Source organism: Genypterus blacodes, unplaced genomic scaffold (assembly GCF_046128005.1).
Source record: "Genypterus blacodes isolate CSIRO-AG114 ecotype Tasmania unplaced genomic scaffold, CSIRO-AGI_Gbla_v1 ptg000029l_1, whole genome shotgun sequence".
Taxonomy (NCBI): Eukaryota; Metazoa; Chordata; class Actinopteri; order Ophidiiformes; family Ophidiidae; genus Genypterus; species Genypterus blacodes.
Window position 1 is genome coordinate 4908856 of NW_027466842.1, and position 22398 is coordinate 4931253.

At 43.8% G+C, this 22398-nt stretch overlaps 3 protein-coding genes across 3 annotated transcripts; 2 read left to right on the forward strand and 1 right to left on the reverse strand.

The window, feature by feature from the left end:
• The first annotated feature begins 1232 nt into the window (after nucleotides 1-1232).
• Nucleotides 1233-3551, forward strand: LOC142994302 (aquaporin-1-like). Its single transcript, XM_076145068.1, has 4 exons — nucleotides 1233-1724; nucleotides 2243-2404; nucleotides 2580-2660; nucleotides 2959-3551. Exons 1-4 carry the CDS (start codon nucleotides 1362-1364, stop codon nucleotides 3136-3138), a joined length of 786 nt encoding a protein of 261 aa, XP_076001183.1. The 5' UTR covers nucleotides 1233-1361; the 3' UTR covers nucleotides 3139-3551.
• An 8197-nt stretch (nucleotides 3552-11748) lies between these two features.
• On the forward strand, nucleotides 11749-16073 carry thoc1 (THO complex 1). Its single transcript, XM_076145156.1, has 21 exons — nucleotides 11749-11843; nucleotides 12036-12109; nucleotides 12215-12275; nucleotides 12356-12425; nucleotides 12517-12635; nucleotides 12720-12768; nucleotides 12850-12945; nucleotides 13050-13132; nucleotides 13231-13304; nucleotides 13408-13516; nucleotides 13625-13759; nucleotides 13851-13951; nucleotides 14064-14130; nucleotides 14257-14307; nucleotides 14409-14479; nucleotides 14587-14682; nucleotides 14816-14881; nucleotides 14973-15056; nucleotides 15200-15347; nucleotides 15451-15535; nucleotides 15689-16073. Exons 1-21 carry the CDS (start codon nucleotides 11796-11798, stop codon nucleotides 15964-15966), a joined length of 1965 nt encoding a protein of 654 aa, XP_076001271.1. The 5' UTR covers nucleotides 11749-11795; the 3' UTR covers nucleotides 15967-16073.
• Nucleotides 16074-16140: 67 nt separating this feature from the next.
• Nucleotides 16141-21599, reverse strand: usp14 (ubiquitin specific peptidase 14 (tRNA-guanine transglycosylase)). Its single transcript, XM_076145095.1, has 16 exons — nucleotides 21452-21599; nucleotides 20557-20702; nucleotides 20418-20450; nucleotides 19961-20065; nucleotides 19240-19343; nucleotides 19000-19058; nucleotides 18774-18904; nucleotides 18583-18663; nucleotides 18406-18488; nucleotides 18202-18316; nucleotides 18015-18080; nucleotides 17825-17917; nucleotides 17611-17736; nucleotides 17467-17527; nucleotides 17176-17283; nucleotides 16141-17084 (listed from the first exon to the last, which is right to left on the reverse strand). Exons 1-16 carry the CDS (start codon nucleotides 21465-21467, stop codon nucleotides 16939-16941), a joined length of 1473 nt encoding a protein of 490 aa, XP_076001210.1. The 5' UTR covers nucleotides 21468-21599; the 3' UTR covers nucleotides 16141-16938.
• Between the last annotated feature and the right edge of the window lie 799 nt (nucleotides 21600-22398).

The following is a 22398-nucleotide window of genomic DNA, read 5'->3' on the forward strand; positions in this document are numbered from 1 at the left end:
ACAGATATACGACCTTATTCCTTCCAAACCGAGAAAGAAGTATGACGTCTCGGTGTCACGTGGTATCGAATAACCAATCACGATCTTGACCATGGGTGCGGAATAAGAATAACGCAAGAGATGTGGGTGTGGTCCAACCTCTCACACTGCAGCACCAGTAAGCGATGTACAGTGTGTGAAGACGTACGACGATCAAGGTCACAGTGAGGCTAAAGGTTGATGACTGATTAGTGACAAACCGGCACGTGTATACTGTTTGTGTGTAAGGGTGTGTGTCAGTGTTTGTGATCAGATCTGAACTGGATTGATGATCATATTATAATAATTTAGAAATAACAACCATATCGCAGTAAACAATATTGGCTGACTTGCTGAATGTCCGGGCTGGTATTAGTGTATCTGTTGTTATCAGTTGTATATTTGTCTTTTCACTGTTTCTTGTATTTGTTGTCACATTCCTTTGCATGAAGGCGCAGGTGTAACAGACAGCTACTTTCTCAGAGTTGATGTTTTATTCAGCTCCAATATTTATCCAGCAAGTGTCCACCTTAAGAGACACTGAAACTGCATTTGAGATGCTTATTTATTAGTGTTTTTATTTTATTTATCTATCTATTCATGTGTCCAGTGTGAAATTCACCCTAAGTAACCCTTGTTACTTATTTCCTTGCTTGTTCTTGTTTCTTACTCCTTCTTGTTTCTGCATCATGCTTGTGCATTATTGTGTTTTCTTTCTCTAAACTTCACTTCTCCTCGGTCCCAGCTATCAGCCTCAAAGCTCACAAAGAAATATCATTTGCTTTGAAAACATTTTCTGTGTGACTATAGTGTGACTATTAGGGAGTTGTCTTATCTGGCACTTCCTTATGTCTCCCATGGTTGTGCAGACAAGTATAAAAAAACAACCTCACTTATGCAGAGTTGTGAATTTCCATGACTGTAGGACAAACACAACTTTAAATGTGACATCAATTCCTGACTCTCTAAATCAGAAGCCAGGCAATAAAATGTTAAATACCTTTATTGGGGGGAAATCTAGAGGCGAGTTCTGTTACTCACAAAAGTCCAAAGAAAGTGGTGTCTAGGGAGGTGCTTGTAGAGGGGCAGGAGGACAGGGAGAGGAGGAGGAGGAGGGAGAGAGAGGGAAAGGAGGGAGGGAGGGAGAGAAGCGATAGACCAGTCCTTTTGGATTTCTCATTAATTCAGTGTGGCCCTCTCTTTCACTTTTTTGAAACCCGCCCCCTTACCATTATCAGCCTCGGCCTTATATATGCAGCCTGTTGCAGTTGTTTGTGAGTACAAACATTTGACAGAGGATCAGCTTCAACCTACAGCAGGGGAGACACACACCCACCGCCAGCATGAGAGAATTCAAAAGCAAAGCTTTCTGGAGGGCTGTCCTGGCCGAATTTGTCGGCATGACCCTTTTTATATACCTCAGCCTCTCCTCAGCCATCGGGAACAAGCACAACACCAGCCCGGACCAGGAGGTGAAGGTCTCGCTGGCCTTCGGACTGGCTATCGCCACGCTGGCTCAGAGTTTAGGCCACATCAGCGGAGCCCACCTGAATCCAGCAGTCACCCTGGGAATGCTTACCAGCTGCCAGATCAGCTTGTTCAAGGCCGTCATGTACATAGTGGCCCAGATGCTGGGTTCAGCCTTGGCCAGTGGCATCGTGTATGGAGCACGTCCAAGCGGCACTGAGGCACTGGGGCTCAACGCTGTAAGTGAAACATTTCATATTATGGTTGTTGACAGAAACCTTAAAATGTGAGAAGAAAAAAAATTAGAAAAAGTCCTCATAGAATTATAATGGACAGTAAAATGCACATCTCTAATCAGTGAAAAGGGAAAGAGTTTGTGAAGTTTTGAAGTCATAAATGTTCGAGTTGGCACTGTTTCTGTTGTTCTTCAGACATTCTGTCATTGCTTGTAATTGGAAGGTGTTGATGCTCAGTTAAACCTGCTGCACTGCCTCAAAGCGTTTGACCATATGCACAAGGACTAAAGCAACATGCATGACTTTTCCTTCAGATGTTTTGGTAAATGTTGCATTTTACATTCAACTGTTTTAATGAACAAAGCAAAAAAAATACTGACGAATTATGATATCCACTTATTATGCAGAAACAACTGTAGACTCCTGCACAAACACACCAAGGCAGACGTATTACACAGAATACAGATATTTCAAAATTGACTGACAAAATGTTGTTTTGAATTCCTCCCCGACCCTCACAGCTAAACGGTGTCACTGCGAGCCAAGGCGTGGGTATAGAACTGCTGGCTACGTTCCAGCTGGTGCTGTGTGTCATTGCAGTCACTGATAAAAGGCGGCGTGATGTCACTGGCTCGGCACCCTTGGCTATTGGCCTCTCAGTCTGCTTGGGACACTTGGCAGCTGTAAGTTGATAATTGTTAATATATTTAATATGTATTCAGGCTTCTACCCGGTGGCAAAGGTCACAGGTTCCTGACTCCTCTTTCACACTTGCCACACTTGCCAGGATATATTAAAGCACCTGTTCATGTGGCCGGATAATCTCCCTTCATGTTGTATCTTTGTTGTTTATTACAGATCAGCTACACAGGTTGTGGCATCAACCCTGCTCGCTCCTTTGGTCCGGCTTTGATCATGCATAATTTCACAGACCAGTGGGTAAGTGCTCGTGACATGCCTCACATGTTTCGCCGTATATGTGTATGAGGCGTAACGTTTCAATAATCTCTCCAGGTTAGCAGATAACCTCTTGATTCTCTGCGATATCACAAAGTTAATCAGTCATAGCGGCTCCTATTGTTTTACAATTAGCCCAGCTGAGATATTAACAAAGGGGAACCTTATCAGCAGCCCTGCAATATGTTGAATGATGGCCAGTAGTGAATTTAAGGTTTAGGCACGGCACATTTTTGAACTACTGTTGATCCAGCGGGCTGATCAGAGTTCTCCATTCCAGGTGTTCTGGGTGGGGCCAATGTGTGGCGGCGTGGCTGCAGCCCTCATCTACGACTTCCTCCTGTACCCCAAATTTGATGACTTCCCCGAGCGTATGAAGGTGCTGATCAGTGGTCCAGTGGGTGACTATGATGTCAATGGAGCCAACGACGTCCCGACTGTGGAGATGACGTCCAAATAGTGCTACTGAATCACAACCACCAAGTGCCATTGTACATGTCTATACTCCTGTATAAAAGCTATTGAATGCAGTTTAGGATGTCAGCATTTCGGGAGCTTATGAAATACAAATGAGGTTTGTGGTAATGGGTCATTACTGTCTCATTCTGATTCAGTCCTTTATTTGAACACACAATTTTACCCAAAATCCCTCTTAGGCATAGGTGTCAGGATTGTGTGTGAGTCTTGATAGAGCAGCTCTCTGTGCCGAAATCATTCCCCCATATCAGTATTCTATGATGAGCCATTTGTTTTTGTATACATATTTCTATATGCCTGTATAACTTTTTATTTCTGATGGATAATATATTGTGCGTACACTCTTGAATTGTCTGTCACTTTTGTAAGTAAATAAAACACTTTATGTTATACATAGATGCTGTTTGGACTTTCACTGTTTCTACAGATTATACAGTCAAGTTCTTCACTGTGCAATCAACTTAGACAAGGACAAATACAGAAAAAGACTTCTGTTCTGGTTCAACTTGTTTGATAGTTCTGAAATCTGTTCACCTAGTTCCCCTAGAAGTTAAATTTTTCCTTAGCTGTGCCAGATGTTAAAAATGCATCCTGAAAAATACAAAATTGTTCATCTAATTCACTCAGACATATTTTGATTTAGTGCCAATCACACAGTGTAACAATACAGATAACTCTATGTTGTCAGAGTTCCAGCCAGATCGATCAGGCCACAAAAGACCCTTTGTCCGTACAGCAGCAATTGGTCTGCAATCAGTAAACATCGGTGGTTGTTTGAGGGGACAAACGACAAGCAGGACAAAGGAGAGAACCAAACAAAACAAACTAGGAGAGAGAGAGAGAGTCCCACAGCTCACCGGACAGCTATCATACCTGCGAGTGGAGTGTAAATCAACAAGTTCAGGCAACTGCAGCTGTGGTTCACAGAGTTGGACTTAAATCTGAAGCATTACAAGGCTTACACTGTTGGTGAGATTTTGATATTTTAACACAGAGATAACATCTTAGAATGGTGGCAGTCTTTACGGTTTCACCCCCACTGGGCCAGCGAGGAACTTGAACGCCAAGAACAGAGATGGTGTGTCAAATCCCCCATGCGCAAGATCCCAGTGGTCCCCATTGTGAAGGTGAAGGAGAGAGAATGAATAATTGGTGTTGCAAGCATTGTGTTCAGAAGATCGTGTCCTCTGCATCCTGATAACTCGAGCCAGTGGAACACTCATTGCCCCCTGGTTCTTCCTGAATGGGCATATAAATTCACCATTGGGGTTGAATACACATATCAAGAAAGCAGCTCTATGTTTTCGCAACATCCCATCTGATTGCTCCGCTTTTGCCAAGAGTCGAGCCGGAGCAGCTCTCAGTTATTCTAGCAGCTTCCAGGTGACGAGGGAGCAGTGGTTTGTCAAATAAACCACATGGCAGCGTGACAGCCTCTAACAGATTTGGATTTTGCACGCTGGTTGTGAGCTAATGGAAGCATTTTCAGAGGCAGCGTGAGAAAAAGAGGCTGGATTCACCGTGCAGCTGTAGCTTTCATGGATGTGCACATCAGTGATTTCCTGACGTGATCTATTGTTTTTCTGGTGACTGGTCACTATTCAGTAACTCTCGCCTTAACAGGTTTTGTTGGGATTGAGGTGACAGGGATCGACTGTTCGCTTGACTGTCCCACAGTGGGAGATTTGGTGAGATTCTTCCCACTCTAAACTCTTCCCACTCTAAGCCATAGGAGCCTGGTGGGGAAGGTGGGAAGGGGGAAGGGGGGAAGGGGTGAGGGGGGAAGGGGTGAGGGGGTATGGGTCAGCACTGCTGCATCTGTGCACGTCAAGAATCAACAAACGTTCAATTCCTTCTATGATGTTCATGCCGAACTCAAGCATTTAATTTGCTTCCCTGTGAGCAATTTGTTTAAACCCACCTTGTCTATCATGCACATCTGAAATAGTAAAGCCTTTCTATGAAACCATGAGTGTTTATATGTTGGCTCTACATCAACATTCAACAGTATTTGCTATATATTCTATACATGTCTGCTGATAGAATCTGGACGTGTTCCACTCTGAATGCGCCGTTGGTAAATGTCACAGCTGAGGCTTTGAGTTCTTTGATGAGTTCCTTTTCCTTTCTTCTGAAGAGAGGACAAGAAGCTGTGTGACCTTTTGGCCGAACAATTCACAGATGCAGAATGACAGAATGGGAGGCTGGTTTCCTTTGGAGAATTCAAAAGAGCCCATTTCCCTCAAAGCTGCATATGACTGTTTTTAACTTCAATGTGGGCAGCTCTGCGTGACACATGCTCAGAATAGAACAAGTGGCTTGGTAGTTGGGATCGGAGGGATTGCTCAGCACTGGAAAAGTACTGCACAGAAAGACATGACGTGGCGGTCATTCGCACTGGTTGGAAATGCTTATCTCTCAGCTGGTTCTAATCAGGCCTGACTCTTTAAAGTCACATACTTGACGGATGCTGGTAATGTCACTCATGATGTTGTAATTGGGTGATGGCGGAACCAAATGTCTGACCAGGCCCGTGACATAGACTTGGTAGACTCATGCTGCCTCAAACCAGTCTGCTTGTGTAAAGCTGGCAGGAATGAAAACGTGGACATGATGCAGGGCGATTCTGTCTGATCTGCTCAGAATGACTGCGTTTGTCTTCACTGACCTCCCTGCTGCTGTAGGGAAGCAACATAATTCTTTACCCTGACTATGAGGTGAATATAGCATTTGCATACAGAGGACCTTTTCTCCATCTTAGCTCTGTTCAGGAGCGCTGCCTGGCACCGGTTTTGTGTGTGCAATTAGCAGATTCGGCTGGTGTCAACAAGGTAAGGATGGGTCCATGTGATTCCTATTTACTGACTAACGCTTCACTTAATGAATAACACTTACTCCTTAGATTGAGTGGCATTTGGGGAATTGCATCCAGCTTGAACTTGTTTTACTGCCCGAGCCAGACACTCAACTGTCTAGGTTTTAGTGTTTTCATATGGAACACTTCCATATTTACTAATTACTAATGATTAGTTAAAATGCCAACTTTTAATCATTTTTCTCATCGGGGAGTGTTTAAAAGGTGGAGGCTTGTGCTCTCCTCAACAGTAATCTCATTCAGTACTGAATCAGGCAAGCAACTGTGCCGTAAGTAAGGAGCCTCCTGTTTGGATAAGAGTGTACTTAGGTCTTTTTTTAGCCTGTAAAATTGAGTTAAATGTTGCTGAAACGGCCGTTGGTGTAAGAGCTACAGCACTGGGCCTTGTTTGAACCCCTGCTGACTTGAAATACAGAGCAAACTAAATTGTCCACTTTTCCTCTGTTTTATCTGCTATTATTCAGTATTGCCCTCCAGCAGGTTCTAGAAGTCTCTGACAAACGACTGCACGTCCACGGGTTTGGTTTGGGTTGCCCCTCCGGCTACTGGGATGTCTGTAGGGGTGGGACGTCTTGGAGGGGTGAATAAAAGAAAACATTCCTTCAGTATTTTATCTATCCTAATGTGACCAATACAATGGACAGGTCAGGAGGTGAACGGGCTTTAAATCAGCCTCGCATGTAATCAGCTAAAGCTGATGTACAGCCAAGAAGGTAAGTGGTGTTTTCCTCTGATATGGCTTATGGATCAGCCACACAGGATGCAGCATCAACCCGGCTTGATCCTTTGGGTCAGCAGTTACTAAAGACTATTTTGATAATCAAGCATTCTGTACTGTGAATAAATAATAAAATCCCATCAATCACAATTATCTTCCTCTTGAAATGAGGGGAAACATTGCTGTGCTGGGTTTCAGGTATAATGGCGGTAATGCTCTTGCGTGGTTATGTATGTGTGTATGTGCTGCTTTGGCTCAGAATGGGAGATTGAAAACTTTTGGATGACATTAAAGAAAGTGTCTGAGAGGAAACTTCTCCTGATGCCTTCTGTTTTTTCCGATCAGGTGCTTGACCTCAAACATTTTTCTTGTTTCATCCTTTTCTCCTCCCCGCTGCACCGAGCCTGTCACTATAAATACAGGCTGCAAGCGCGTTGCATTCACGTCATGAGAAAAATAAAAAGCAGGAACATTTCGAAGGGCTGGGAATTTGTCGGGATGTCACTGCTCATTTTCATTGTTATATTGTAGATCACTGGGTCACATCACAAGAGCCCAACTGAACCCTGCAATCACTTTGTGGCCTTCGTGTTCAGCTGCCGGATCAGCATCCTCAGGCGTGTGTGTGTCAAGCAGTCAGGCTCAGCAATGTCCACTCCCTTGGTATTAACATAGTAAGTGGCATTCATTTCTTATCAGTCACAAATGCTGTAAATTGGTTTTAACTCTGTTTTTCAGCTAAATGGAAAGCCTGTAGAATCCTTTATCATCAACCTTCTTGCCACCTTGCTAAATGGATAATTCTAGTGACAAATATTTTGAGATTTGTATCTAATGTGATAAAGGTAAGATAATTACTGTAGAAGCTTACAAGCGTTTACTTAAACAATACAGAATGAGCAAACTAAATGGACTAATATGCATTTTGCAAATCAGAAATTAAATCTCCTGGTGAAGCTTGTATTTGCTTTAAGTGCAACATGCGTCATCACCTTATTTGGAAAATCAACAGATTTATATGAACAGCTCAATATCACATACAAGGTCTCAAAGGGCTTTTGATGCCCACAACAGCAGCTCTTTAGGAAGACAAGGGACATCTCCCAAAGACCTTAATGATGAAGGAAAAGGAAGGAGGCAACTTTAAAGAGATTCCTTCTCCTCGAAAGGCCAGTGGGAAAAAATAAAATAATATAACAAAAAATAAGAGAGAGAGGGTAGAGATCAATCCTGCTCGCTCCTTTGGGTCTGCTCTGATAGATGATGCAATGAGGGACCTTTTGGTAACTCAGCAAAGTGTTTGAAGTTGAAAATCTATTATTCATCGTGAAGGAGAGAAATGTGGCAAATCTCTGCTTTGATTCCAGGTGTATTGGCTGTTAGGAGGCGCAGCAGCAGCACTTATCTAGGATTTTCTTCTCTGTCCCACACAAGACTTTCAAATGCATAATAATGTCCTGCTTAATGGTTCAGAACCTGACACGCCTCTTCTGAAAGAACTGAACAGGGAAACTGCAAATTGGGGTCAATCGCCGAAACATCGAGAAACTTCAACCTTTTTCGTTTGACAAGTTTGCAAGCCGATATCTGTTTTGCAGATGTTCTTTTTGTTTACAGTCACACTCTTTGACATGATCATCTTTTAATAAAGGTCATAAATCATCTAGTTTCCCATTTCAATTTCTAAAATTAAAAGTAAGATAACAAACACTTCCTAGCCTTATTTACATTACAGAGTCCAGAAGAGCCCATTGTGTGTGAGGATCGTGATGACCTTGACAAGAGTCGCCATTTCATGAATCACATTCTGTGTATACTCTTCTATTCAAGGTGTTTGGCGATGTTCCAAAACATCTCACTTTGGTAAAATAACAAAGGATGTGGTTCTGGTAAATACACATAAAACACTGCAGGTTCTTCAGAAGAAAATTGTGGGATTCAACAAGTTCAGCATGGAGATTTCCTGTTTGGCTCTATGTCCTTTCTACATCTACGCACATAGCCCCTCTCACATCCCGTTTTATGGCATATGGGTATTTAATGGGCCCCACACCCTCGGCTAATCATTGAATAACCATCAAATGACTTTTACACTCAGCGGCCAGGCATTTCTCAACACAAACCGCATAGTCTGAGGGCAATCCAGCCAAGGTTGCAGGCTTTGAACAGATGTTATTTTTAGCTTGACCACCAATCAGAGGCAGGATGACCTCTGCGCTGAGATGCACATCCCCTTGTTGAGCATTCATTCTCATTCCACCTCGGGTGGATGATCATTAACTAATGTCTCTGTCCCAAATAATTTTACAATGCCCGGTAAGGGTGTGAACGAGTACATTTTGTTACAAGATCGTGTCCAAGTCCCACCTTAATGTCTCACAGCCTAGACAGGTACAATTCATGATGGAAAATCACTCTGACGTGCAAATATCTGAAGTCTGAAGAGCTGTTCTGACATCACTATCAATACATCTTATTATTCCGAATTGCTCAAGAGTTTAGAATGAAAATATTTATGTGCATATATACATTGCTCATCCTTATATCTTTCCTCCCTTTGAGGAGGAATATTGTGTTGGCACAGGTGCACAGTTCTGTCAGGTTGCTGGGCTTTAAACAATATCAGTGAGGAATAGCTGCACTGACGGGTTTATCTCTCCTCACGTGAGTTTTACGGTGGAATCTCTGAGGTCAGTCATGTGACAGAGCCGGTCTAAACCAACATGAGAGGTCAAAGCATTGTGTCCAATGTTTTGAAGTGTCTGGACGACTTTCACGCTGTCCCTCAATCCCTTTTTCTCGGTTGCGTCTCACATCAAATCCCCAGCAGATCTCGTCTGGGGTTGATTATTTCATTACAAGGCAAGAGTGTTCACTACATTAATAATGAAAATAAACACCTGGGGTTCGGTGCTCGGCCGTCACCGAATTCAATTTGATTTTAAAAGTGAGGTAACAGTGTAAAATACAATCCAACATTTCTAGGCTATCGAGCACCGAACCCCAATTACTGTGTCAGTTTCTTTTTGTTCGCTGTTGTTTCTGTGTATAAGAAACATTTTTTTCTTTAAAAAATCAATAGTAATCAGTTAAAGGGTACACACATGACTTCCTTAAAACACTGCAGAACAAGTGAAGTAAAAGGGGGGGGATTTAAAATGACCCTCTAACCTCAACTTTGAACCCGCTCACCCTGTAGTCACACTGACTCCATGTAAACCCGACTGATGCTCGGCTCTTATCTGCTGCCACAGTTACTCACCACACTCACTCCCTTTCTGCTTTTCGTCTGTTTTTGGCTCAGGTTCAGTAAACGCTGTGTCAGGGGGGGGCGTGGGGAGGGGGGCTGCTGGGGGTGTCATTACTAGATATGTGGTGAACTATATGCTGAACTCTGTGTTCCGGCAACAAAGTGCCACTCAAAAGTGAAGTGCAGAACAGTTTTGACTTCACTCTTTGATGACCACAGCGACCACACTGGATTAATGAAAACAGCCTGTCCGCTTTTTTTTCTGTTGACACCACTGGCCTACATTTTCTCAGGTTAGATGTTGTTTTCAAACATCAGTAGAACACCTTTAGACACCTTAAGACACCTTTAACATCCTTTACAACTACTTTAGAGCCATTGACCTGTGAAACGTGGACAGGGTTGTCAGCAACAGTGTTCTGTGTTAATCATTAATGTGACATTGTGATGTTCCACTGCTGCTAATATGTAATGAAAAGGACAAGATCATATCAAAGAGTCCAAGCCTTGCTATTTAAAATTCAGAATGCTGAAATCACATGGAATTACATGGAACGCTGCACTTGGCAATGCATACAAACCTACAACAACAAGTGAAAACACTTAGTGTGACTGTTTTGACCTCGATCAGCCTGTCTCACGCCAGTAAATGCCAACACTTTTAGCCTTGTACTGAATGAATGATTAATCACATTATCTATCAATTGAGTGTCTTCCCATATTGTTCAATATGGATCCCAAGAAAATGATAAGCACACAAGGAGAGTTCTTATGAGTTCAGTGATATAAGAACACACTGATGATCTGTGAGTTGTACAAGATTGCCAAACAATGCACCTGCCTGTGAATTGTTGTGGCCGAAAACTAGTTCAGCACCCACTTGACTCAGCTGATCTGGTCCCCTCTGACTGTGTCCTCTTCCAAAACATGAAAGCATTTTAACAAGAACCCATGGTCCCTAAAGTGTGATATCAAATCAAATGTGGAAGGTGTGTGGGGATCCAAAACGATCTATGTGTGTGTGTGTGTGTGTGTGTGTGTGTGTGTGTGTGTGTGTGTGTGTGTGTGTGTGTGTGTAAGGCTCAGAACTCTTCAGTAGACCCACATTCAGTCATTATCATTTGTTATGGCTTGCAAGTGTGCAAGAACAATAAATTAAAAGCAAGGAAATGTTTCCCATGCTTGAAATAATCAAATTCATCCACAAACGAGACGACAGTGATTCTGGTTCTTCAAGTTCAAATATTGAGTACTACTGAGTGGAACATTACATAATACTGCCATCCTCTGGCACAAATTGGAATTACAATACATCTCTATCTGACAATCACAGGGAACTATTGGAGATGTTGGTGTAAATATAAATAACTTGTGAAGAATAGATACATCATGATATAGAATAGAATAAACTACAGCTTCTTTGCCTAACTACTGCAAAATAAATACAGATGTGAACATTTTTACGACTACAACAAACCCCAGTATTCTGATTCGTAATCATTCTGTGACCATCCTGTTGTTTTTGAACGTAACACGCTTGGCAGATGGGAACAAAGTATGTAGTTAATAATTGTTTTGCCCAGTGAATGAACAAAACCATGAACCATATCACTCACAAAACAAGTAGTACTGAGCATTTCATTAGTTTAGTTTATTTTGATACGTTTGACCTTAGAAATGTGATATTTCTACAGCGTAAATTGTGCACAAACACTCTATAGAGTTCTTGAATGCGCCCCTGAACTCGACACCGGAAGTAGTACAGCAGCAGTTCCTCGCCGTCCCAAAAGTACAAAGATGTCGCCATCCTTATTTGATTTTGTCGACGCTAAAGACAAATTCACGGTAAAATATCAGTCTTTGACATTAAGACCGCGGTATATTGTGTGTTTTGACATATGTAGCAAGACAGCCGTTAGTTTCTGCTCGTTTTGGTCGCCATATGCTATAATAGGTAGCAACCCGACGTTAAGGCTACCGACTCTACATTTTCCTCCTATATGAACGCGATCTCTTCTTCCTCTCACACACCCACAGGCTTCTGCTATACAGGCCCTTTCCGAGAAAACCAGCAAACACCTCATCGACTGTTTTAATCAGATCACCGGAAAGTAAGTAACTCACTCCCAATGCAGCCAATGCAGAGAACCCGCCGCTGTAAGTTAGCAAGCGGCTAACGTGTTTCCACCTGTGTGTGTGTCTGTGGTCTGTTACAGTGAGACGGAGAAGAAAACAACACTCGACCAGGCTCTCCGGGGGGCCCTTGGTGACCAGATTGTAAGTACATTTTAAAATTTGAGTTGGAAATGTTTTTATACTCTATTCTACGAGGCTGAAATTGGTGTTTTTGTCTGCAGATTGAGCAGAAGACGGTCTGTAAGGACTACCTGTCCCTTATTTTCCTGAGTATTGATGCAGTGACAGAAGGTATGTGACCAAATCTGACTGTGATGGAAGCTGAAATGTACACAACGTAATGGAGAGCGAGCTGTTGAGTCTTCTCTTTCTGTCCGTGCAGGTATCTGCTCTGCTACCACTCCTTTCCTTCTGTTGGGAGATGTGCTGGACTGTCTTCCTCTCGACGAGTGTGACAAAATATTCTCTTTTGTGGAGGAGAATGTTTCCACCTGGAAGTCGGTAAGTCAGCCTCTCAGGAAAGGTACGTTAAGTCTTCCTGCTTCACGCCGATCGCCTCACGTTTGTGCTCTTTTCTCTTCTCAGAGCTCCTTTTACACGGCTGGGAAGAACTATTTGTTGAGGATGTGTAACGGTAAGACTCGTGTCGCGTTCTCGTTTAATAAGATGTTTAAAAATATGCTGCAGTATGTGACGCAGCTCTTTGTCTCTGTAGATCTTTTGAGGAGATTATCCAAATCTCAGAACACGGTTTTCTGCGGGAGGATCCAGCTTTTCCTTGCTCGCCTCTTCCCGCTGTCAGAGAAGTCAGGTGAGGTGAACATTTGCTCGTTTGTGAGATTTTGCAGCAGAGAATGGTTTGATGATGCCTCGTTCTGCTCCTCTGATTGGCCTGCTGCTTTGTGTTCATCCCAGGTCTCAACCTACAGAGCCAGTTCAATCTGGAAAACGTCACAGTGTTCAACAAAAACGAACAAGAAAGCACTCTGGGACAGAAGGTAAAGGTGCAGTCACATGGTTAGATATTAGTGATGTCAGTGTAACGGGCCAAATCTGACATTTCAAGTTAACTCCAATCTGGTTTCTTGGTTTCTAGCACACAGAAGAGAAGGAAGATGGCATGGAGGTTGAGGAAGGAGAAATGGGCGAAGAAGATGCACCTGCACCCTGGTGAGTGACGTCACCGACAAGCTTCAGCCACGGTTTCGGTCTCAATGACGGCCGGTGTCAGTTTTTGATGTCTTTCTCAGTGGAAATCTCATTATGCTCTCAGCTCCATTCCCATCGACTACAACCTGTACAGAAAGTTCTGGACGCTGCAGGACTACTTCAGAAACCCTGTGCAGTGTTACGATAAATTCTCTTGGATGACGTTCCTGAAGGTAACCCACCTCAGCAGGCATGGATTTAACGTCTGTCACTCCCACCTGGGGGAAAAAACGACGACAAAGTGGAAATGAAACGACTCTGTGGCTCTTTGTGCTTTGAAGTACTCAGACGAGACCTTGGCAGTGTTTAAGAGCTTCAAGCTGGACGACATGCAGGCGTCCAAGAGGAAGCTGGAGGAGCTGAGGACATCTGGGGGAGATCACGTCTACTTCGCCAAGTTCCTCACGAGCGAGAAGGTGAGGAAATCCCTTGAGACGGTTGAAGCTGGAGGGGAAATGGTTTGTTCCAAAGCAATAAAATAACACAACCTCCCTTTTTGATCTCCAGCTGATGGACTTGCAGCTCAGCGACAGCAACTTCAGGCGGCACATTCTGCTGCAGTACCTGATCCTCTTCCAGTACCTGAAGGGTCAAGTCAAGTTCAAAAGGTGAAGTCTGACATGGACCTTCAGAACAGAACCAATACTTCTAAATTGATCTGTGAAGGAAAACAACACGTGGCTTCATCACTTGTCCGTCGCCTGTTTTGTCTCCTCACAGCTCCAGCTGTATGCTTAATGACGACCAGACCGTGTGGATCGAAGAGACGACCAAACTGGTTTACCAGGTCGGTTCGGGACGGCAGAGATCACGCGTTCTGACAGCTGCTCCGTCTCCTTTCCCATCTGGGTTGGCTCACCTGTTTTGTTGTGTGGAAACTGAAGCTCAAATGACTGTAACTGTTCTCTCGTAGCTGCTGAAGGAGATCCCGCCGGACGGAGACAAGTTTGGCACCATGGTGGAGGTAAAGTTCTATCCCTACATATTTATCAGGATTGTAAAATCGCCAACCCTCACCGGCTTCCTCTGAGACTTACTGGCTCCAATATGTCCATTGTTTGACAGCACATCCTCAACACCGAGGAGAACTGGAACGCCTGGAAAAATGAGGGATGCCCCAGCTTTGTAAAAGAAAGGTATGAAATCATGTTTAATCTGTTGATTTGTGTGGTCATGCGACAAATGATCGAACTTTCCCTTTCCCGCAACGTGCCATTAAGTTTCATTACGTTCTCTCTCACAGGGCAGTAGATGAGAAACCAAAGAGGTCGACCAGGAAGAGACAAGCTCCTGAAGACTTCCTCGGTAAAGGCCCCGACCGGAAGATCTTCATGGGAAAGTAAGCAGACGAGCACCAGGGGGTCAAACTGGGAACACAAGTTGAAAAGAAGCAGATTTTCTTTAAGGAATATTGAAGGTAGGATGACTGCCGGATTCAGACCTGTTGCCTAACTTTATGTGTGTCTTGGCAGTGACGAGTTGACGCGATTGTGGAACCTCAACCACGACAACATGGAGGCCTGCAAGTCAGACATCAGGTCGGTCAATCTGAACACCTCCTGAATGTTTAGCTGCAGGAAGTTGTTTTCTTTTTGTTTTAAGTCAGATTTTTATGTCTGTTGTTTCCAGAGAATTCATGCCGTCATTGGATGAATTCTTCGCAGAGGCCATTGAGCAGGCCGACCCTACAAACATGGTGGAGGATGAGTACAAGTACGTGCGCCCTGTAACTGCCTCACTGTCAGACTTCCATCTCTGTGTCCTGTTCTAAACCTTCAATCAAAATGTCCTCAATTCCAGCTTCCTGTCGGGGCTTTAACAGATCTTCTACACTTGTGTTCTACCAATCTTTGCAGAGCTGTGCAGAATCCAAACTACGGCTGGCGTGCTCTGAGGCTGCTCTCCAGGAGAAGCCCTCACTTTTTCCAACCGACGTACCAGAAGTTCAAGAGCCTGGCCGATTACCTGGACAGCATGGTCAGCAAGCTGGCTAAAGAGCTGCCGGTGAGCAAAACCTCACTGACAAATCCCAACTTTCCACAATCGCATCAAATTGTATGCATGAATCCAGTTGCTGATATCATGAATATTGCTTCCCCACATGCAGAAAGATCTCCCTTCTGAAGAGATCAAGACAGGAGAGGAAGATGACGACGACAATGGAGACAATCTACTCAAAGACGGCAACGACAGTGAGTTTGAGTCACTCGCTTAACACACCAGTGTCGTTTGATCAATAATTAGAGAATCACAGAATTCTATAAAATGTATCTTGAAATAAAAGAGCTTGCGCTGATGTATGTGGTCTTTGTTTTGAAATCCTCCGCATCTCGTTTGCGTTCCAGGTCCAAGCATACAGAGCAAACTGGTGTCGAGCCAGCAGATGGACGACATAGCAGCCAAACTGGGCGCTCAGTGGAAAGCGCTGGCGGGTCACCTGGAGATGAAGGCGGCAGAGCTGCGGGAGATCGAGACGGACAGCGAGGACGTGGACATGCAGGCCAAACTGCTGCTCGTGGCATGGCAGGACCGAGAGGGAACGCAGGCCACCGTGGAGAGCCTGGTGGCAGCTCTGAACGCTGCAGGCTTCCCTCAAATGGCAGACAGCCTCAGTGAGGCTTAAAGTTTATTTAAATGTTCATTTCATCTGGTAACATTGTTGTCCCAGAGATTACAATTTTTATGTAGTTTGAAACTGAGCTGACGTTTTTTTTCCACTTCAATAAACCTTTTTCTAATAACCTGGGTGAATTTTGTTTCTATTTTTGATCGGATGCTCACAAACACAATCACACACTTTGGTATAACAGTTTATTTTCACCACCTATGAAAAGCAATTAGTCAATAACTTATTACAGAGTTCATGGCTGGGTCTTACACATTGTGGCAGGGTGATAATGGAACCTGCATGATTGGAAAAGTGAAGCGTTGCCATATAAGATTACAGATATCAAACTCTGAAATCTGTCCATCGAGTTCTCCATCACATACAATTCAACATAAGGGCAAACGATTCTCGGCCTCTCTCAAAATAGCTTTAACGAAGGTTCGGCGGGAAGGAACTCCATCAGTTGACACGTTTTTTAAAACAATTCCAGGAGGTGAAGTGAGCCAAGGAATTGAGAAGACCAGAGATTGAACCCAAACTTCCCAGAAGGCCAACAGGTGAATAAAGAGTCGAGTCTGATCGGAGCAGATACGAGGTCTCTTGAGGACAGTAGCTTGGCCAGGCATGTTTGTACAAGTCGATTTTAAGTGGCTAGAGAGAAATACTTTGCTTTTAACGATATGAGCACCTTATCAGAAGGCTTCAAAAATATACAATGTGTATAAAACAGGTAATGAAACTGCAGAGCAAGACTTGGAACCAGTCTAGAAGTTGCCACTTCTCTCCATTTTCTAAGCCCACGGTAGAATATTTAACACCATTTTGACAGTGAGTTTAACAAGCAATCTGTGTCAATTACAAAACAAAAAAGGTTGTAAGGTTTGAATTTTTAAAGACACCCAGTTTTATTGCACATCTATGCAGACGGTGCTTTCTGAAATGGCAATTTGCATGTGTCGTGATGTTCGGGTGGGAGATGTTCCGCGGCTACTGTTCCTCTTCAAGTATTTCCAGTCGTCGGGGGCCGTACAGTAAAACGTAAGCTATATGCCAGTCGCCGCCGCCGGACAGCCTCAGGATATCCTCCGGGGACACCACACTCACCTTGTCGTCGTCAAACTTCACCCACTCATCTGTCCAGAAGAAGAAGAAGAAGTCAACACAGGTCTGAGGATAAAACTGGAATCGAATCGAAGTGCATCAATGACTTGAGACCTAAGTTACCTTCTTTCCTCTTCACCCATCCCACGTAGTGACCTGATGAGCTGGAGCGGCCCTGGTGTGTCAGCACCGCCTGCAGGTCGTAGTAGCCGCTGTTGTTGGAGCCGTGGTCTGCGGGAAGAAAGGCTATGTGTCAGTGCGGTGAATAAACTCAACATCCCGAGGCGCTACTGCACTAACTGATGCAACGTGTGCTGTACTTTAAGTCCATTTTCTTTATTGCTTCAATATGCTGTTGATGTCATGTCACAAGGAATTTCAATGTACAGAATGACCCTGTGTGTCACAACTTACCGTCAGGGAAGGAGAAAGGCTCATATTTCACCACCTTGGCCAAGTCTCCTTTCTTCAAAACCTGCAGAGAAAAGCATGAAACGCAGTGTAAACAGGTGCACTTCTTGTAAAAAACATGTTGATGTGATGATGGGTGTGCTTCACCTTTTGCTGTTTCTCTAGGTTCTTGTCCTCGACCTCCTTAAACTTTGACCTGAGTGGCAACATCTTCTCCTGGAGCTCTGGGGTGCACAGCTCATAGACGTCCAGCATGAGAGGGAACTTAACATCCTTTAAAGACAGAGGGGAAAATGTTAGGGACAACGCTTTACTTTTCTAAATTAGAGATTGACGGTAGACGTTCACGTTCGACACAAACCTTAAGGACTTTGGCATTGACAGACTCCTTCTCTTTGTAGAAGAAGCGGACCATCTGAACGGTCATGTAGGCAGGGAGGCGGCTGAGTTTTGACTGGAGGACAAAAGCAGAACAATTCCAGAGGATAAATTTCAGCGGCACGTTACACTGAAGAAAAATAACGTAACAAAAAAAATGAGAGAGCTCTTACTGATTTTATATACAGGGCATTTCTGTCCAAGGTTGGAGAATGCTTTGTGATTTCCTCCTGCAGTCTCTGGGGATTTAAAACAAACATGACTTGATCAGCGTTGCCATGGAAACAACCTCACCACAGGCCACTTTTTTTGAGCTCTCACTGGAGTGTGTTTGTCTCTTTCTCTCTAACTGGCACATACCAGCCGCAGTCCTGTCGCCAGGTATTTGACTTCCTGGTTGATGAAGCAGCTGAGCTGGAGTTGGCTTTCCGTCCCCTTGATGGGCTCCTCATCCTCAGACTCTGTGCATTTCATACTGGGCACAAAGTTAAGGAAAATACCCGACCACAGTTATGACACTTTGCGCTCTTTATCGTACGGAGAGTCGCAAAACTGCAAGGATACGAAGTTTCAAACTCCACCCCGAAATACTGGTCGATGAAGTTTTTCTTCGCAGCGGCCGTCGCAGCTCCGCTCTCAGCGTCGGTCTGCGGGATAACAAACATGGGAGGGGAGGGTGTCATCACGTCCTTCAAATGTTTACCTTCACTCCATCGAAGCACTGAAAAAAGATGTAGTTACCTCCATTGGAGTCTCCGGCTCCAGTGACTCCAATTTCTGCTGGAGGACTCTGATCATCTGAAGCCAGCACTCATTGGCATCCTGAGAGAACAGAAACATACAAGTGTGAGGAAGTGATCCGCCGAATAAGGGGTTCTGGTACAGTCAACGCAGCCGAAGCTCCGCCCCTCTGGGATCTCGGTGCTTCTCACCTGCTGGAGGTATTGTCCCTGGTCTCCCTTCTCAGCAAACTGTGGAAAGGCCATATGAAGGAACTGCAGCAAAATAATGGGCGGAAAGCTGGACGAGGTCTTCTCCATGGTCTCGTATAAGTCACGAAGGGCTGAGGAGGACAGGAGGACACGTTTACTAATTAGTGTCGTCTGCCTGTGATTTCAAAATCCACGCTTTTCTGTCAATCTGGAAATTCCCTCCTACCTGCTGTGATGTATTGGGATGGTGCATTTGCCCCGGAAGATCGCAGAGCACCTGAATACCTGCAGGACAGAAAAGGATTCCAAAACAAATACCGTTATTGCAAATAAATACACACAATTTGCTTATGTATAATTCATAAAAACGGTCTGTATTGAAAACTGTTTCCAAGGTTCTGGCCATCCAATGATCATGCAGAATTCAAAGTGCAATTTTAACCCGGCGACAACAGGGGAAACACACCTTCTAAGTGCAGTTTTGAGCTCAGGCACAGAGCGCAGACACTGCACGGTGGCGTTCATGTAGCAGGTGTTGCCCAGGTTTGTCAGCCCACAGGGTAACTCCATCTGAAGACCACACAGAGGAGAGGAGAGGAGGAGTAACACATTTGTTCTGCTCACAAAGCTTTTTCCTGCATATTTGTGGTCCCTAATAGAGCAAACCGACTTTCTACCTACACAGACAAAACCTGAAACGTTTTTCTATGCACGTTTCTGTTGAAATTCTGTTTAAGTGATGTAGAGCCGTGCAGCAAACCCACATGAAAGAATCACATCTCCATGGGTTTCAGTGGCGAACAGTATCGCAGAAAATTTAATCAGATCCTTTCCTTCCTATTGAAATATGACTCTTCTGCAGTAAACTGACAGGGTGGTGAGGATCATGTAGAGCACATCTCTTAAGAGGAGCTCAACCACATGCCACACACTTAAATTCACATCTTCAAACAGAACCAAACCACGTATTCAACAATATCACACCTCAGCACCGTGTGATGCTTCACATGTGACCATCAAATGAGAATTGATCTTCGAGCATCGTTGCTCTCAAAGGGACGAATTCAGTTAACTCTGTTTCCAGCTTGTCGATCGTAATAATGAGGAAAAAACATTTAAATGGCCATGAAGAGTGGAAGTCGTTAATCACTGTAATGGTTTTAGATCAGCTGGACGTGGTTACTCACCGCTGAGGCCAGCTGCTCCTCAGTCATGTCCTCCACAAACATGGGCCGGTCTGCAGGCTCTTCAGGCAGGGCTTCAGCCGAGCCCATCATCAGCAGCGTCATCCCCTAAAAAAAGACCACCGCTTTAAACCCATCGGGCCACAATGATCCAGTTTAGATGCCATTTTATTTTTCTGGCTCTGAATTCACTTGTGTGGTCTTGTTCCAGTAATTTCATTTAGTGTTCAGTATTGACATTGTGGCATGTTAAGCGTATTTTAGTTCACATGCTGAATATATTTATATTTTAGTACCGTATAAATTCATATCTACATCATTCATTGTTTTGTTTCTGCAGTAAATAACTATACGGTGAGCCTATTGGTAATGTATTGGTAACATAATTTGGTTCTAAATCAGATTATAACAGCTGGACCTGGAACAACACTTACACTAAGAACAATGTTCATATACTCACATTCTTCAGTTTGATGTTTCCCCAGTCGTCATCCTAGAATGGAAACCAAACAGCAAATTAGAGGCTTTAAACTGATACTAACATCCTACAGCAGGGCTCTACGGGCTCTAAATGGAGGAGTTGTTGTTGTTGTTTGTACCTTCAGAGTGCCTCCCTTCACCATCACCTTCTGTCTGTCAGGCTGAACTCCTGTCAAGGCAAAGAGCTGAGCCTTGAAAACCATGGGAGACTCCTCGGTGTTCAGCTCGACCGCATCAAACTTCTCCTTGCCCCATTTCACATTTACTGGAACATCAACAACAACAACAAAACATCAGCGTGGGAACCCGAGCTCGGCCATGTATGACACAGCATGGAGAAGCTGCGACTCAGCAGCGACGACAAAACGCACAACACAGCGTTTCGATTGCAGATTTTAATCGATAATACGATTGGTCCACCACTTCCTGAAAGCTAGACAACGATTACTGCATAACAAAATGGTAGAGTAGTAGTGCCAAACGAACGTCTTCAGAAACTGTACACTCATTGGCTAACATCGCTCCCTGTCTCAGCCTCTGAAGACAAAGATCCCCTCAATTTCACATCAGACTTGTAAACAGCACAAACCGAACGAAAAGCGCCCAAAGTGTCTATTCTGCAACGACAAACAGCAGCTTTTAAGTATGTAAACTACCAGCGCTGACCGGCTAACTAAGCTAGCTGACAGCACCCACTATAGCTTTGTAGCTGGATAAGACAACTAATTCTAAACACGTCCCGCTACGAATCGATCACACGGGCGACGCAGTGTAGCTGTAAATATAGTTTAGTAGCGCAGTGGAACAGCAAAACTGCACCTGTGACCTAACAAAGCTCGTAGGCTGCTTACTTACTAACGTTAGCATGCTAAGTGCCTATCATGCTAATGCTAGCTAGCGTCAAGCTAACACGCTAAAAGTAATTTACTCTACTTAACTAAATCGTGCGTGTCGCCTCGATCTTTTATTATCATTTCACAACAACGGCTACACTGTTTGACATGGACGTCATACCTGTAAACACCGGCATGTTTGGCCACCTTTTGTTCCTTAAAGCCTTTTTTCTTGTATTTCAGTCCGGTGGGGCGCGAATGAGGAGTTGCTAGTTTTCAGACTGAACTTCATTCAAACAGAATGACGCTGCAACACGCTGGGAGCGGATCGATGCGCTCTGACATCCGCTAGGCGTACTGCTGCAACATATAATGAGATGCAGTCTGTTTGCAATTGGGATTTTCTTTTTTGCTAAGTCAAACTCTTTGTGAGACATTTTGCCTTCGGGAAACTACATCTCTGTGACATTTGAAAATATAAAACGACTGGCTTTGTTTGTAGAGCAATTGTGAAGGAGTCAGGGTGTCACATGATAGTCAAGTGCGAACGAATTTGCTAGATTGAAATGTTTTTTCTTGATGTTTGGATCTGGAAACCGACTACTGCACTAATGGTCCAAATACAATTTGATTTGTTTTTTAATAAGGTTGGTGTCATTTATCATAATAGGAATTTAAACATTTCACACACAAATTGTTTTTATTACTACACATTTTGCAGTTGGAACTAATTGCATAAGTAGGATTCATCGGGCAAATTTAATTTAAATCAAATTTGAGGTATACTGTAACTTTCTATTTTTCATATATTGAAATATTTGGCAACTTTTTGCATTAAACTTATCTTTCCAAAAAAGAACTGAGGCAGTAGTTCCTACATTTTTTCTGCAGGGCCCCCCTTTTATAGATCAGAATTGTTTTGCACCCCCCATACGTCTCTCTTATCAATAGAACCAGGCTAATTCCAAATTCATCGTGCCGACAGACATTGTTTTAATTATGTTTGTACAGTTCACAACAGATAAAACTTCACTTAATAGACATGATCCCACCTTAAAACTCACCTCGGCGTGTACGTCTATGAGAAAGCCATTATGAAGATTTGTGGCAAAGACAGAGAAACACAAG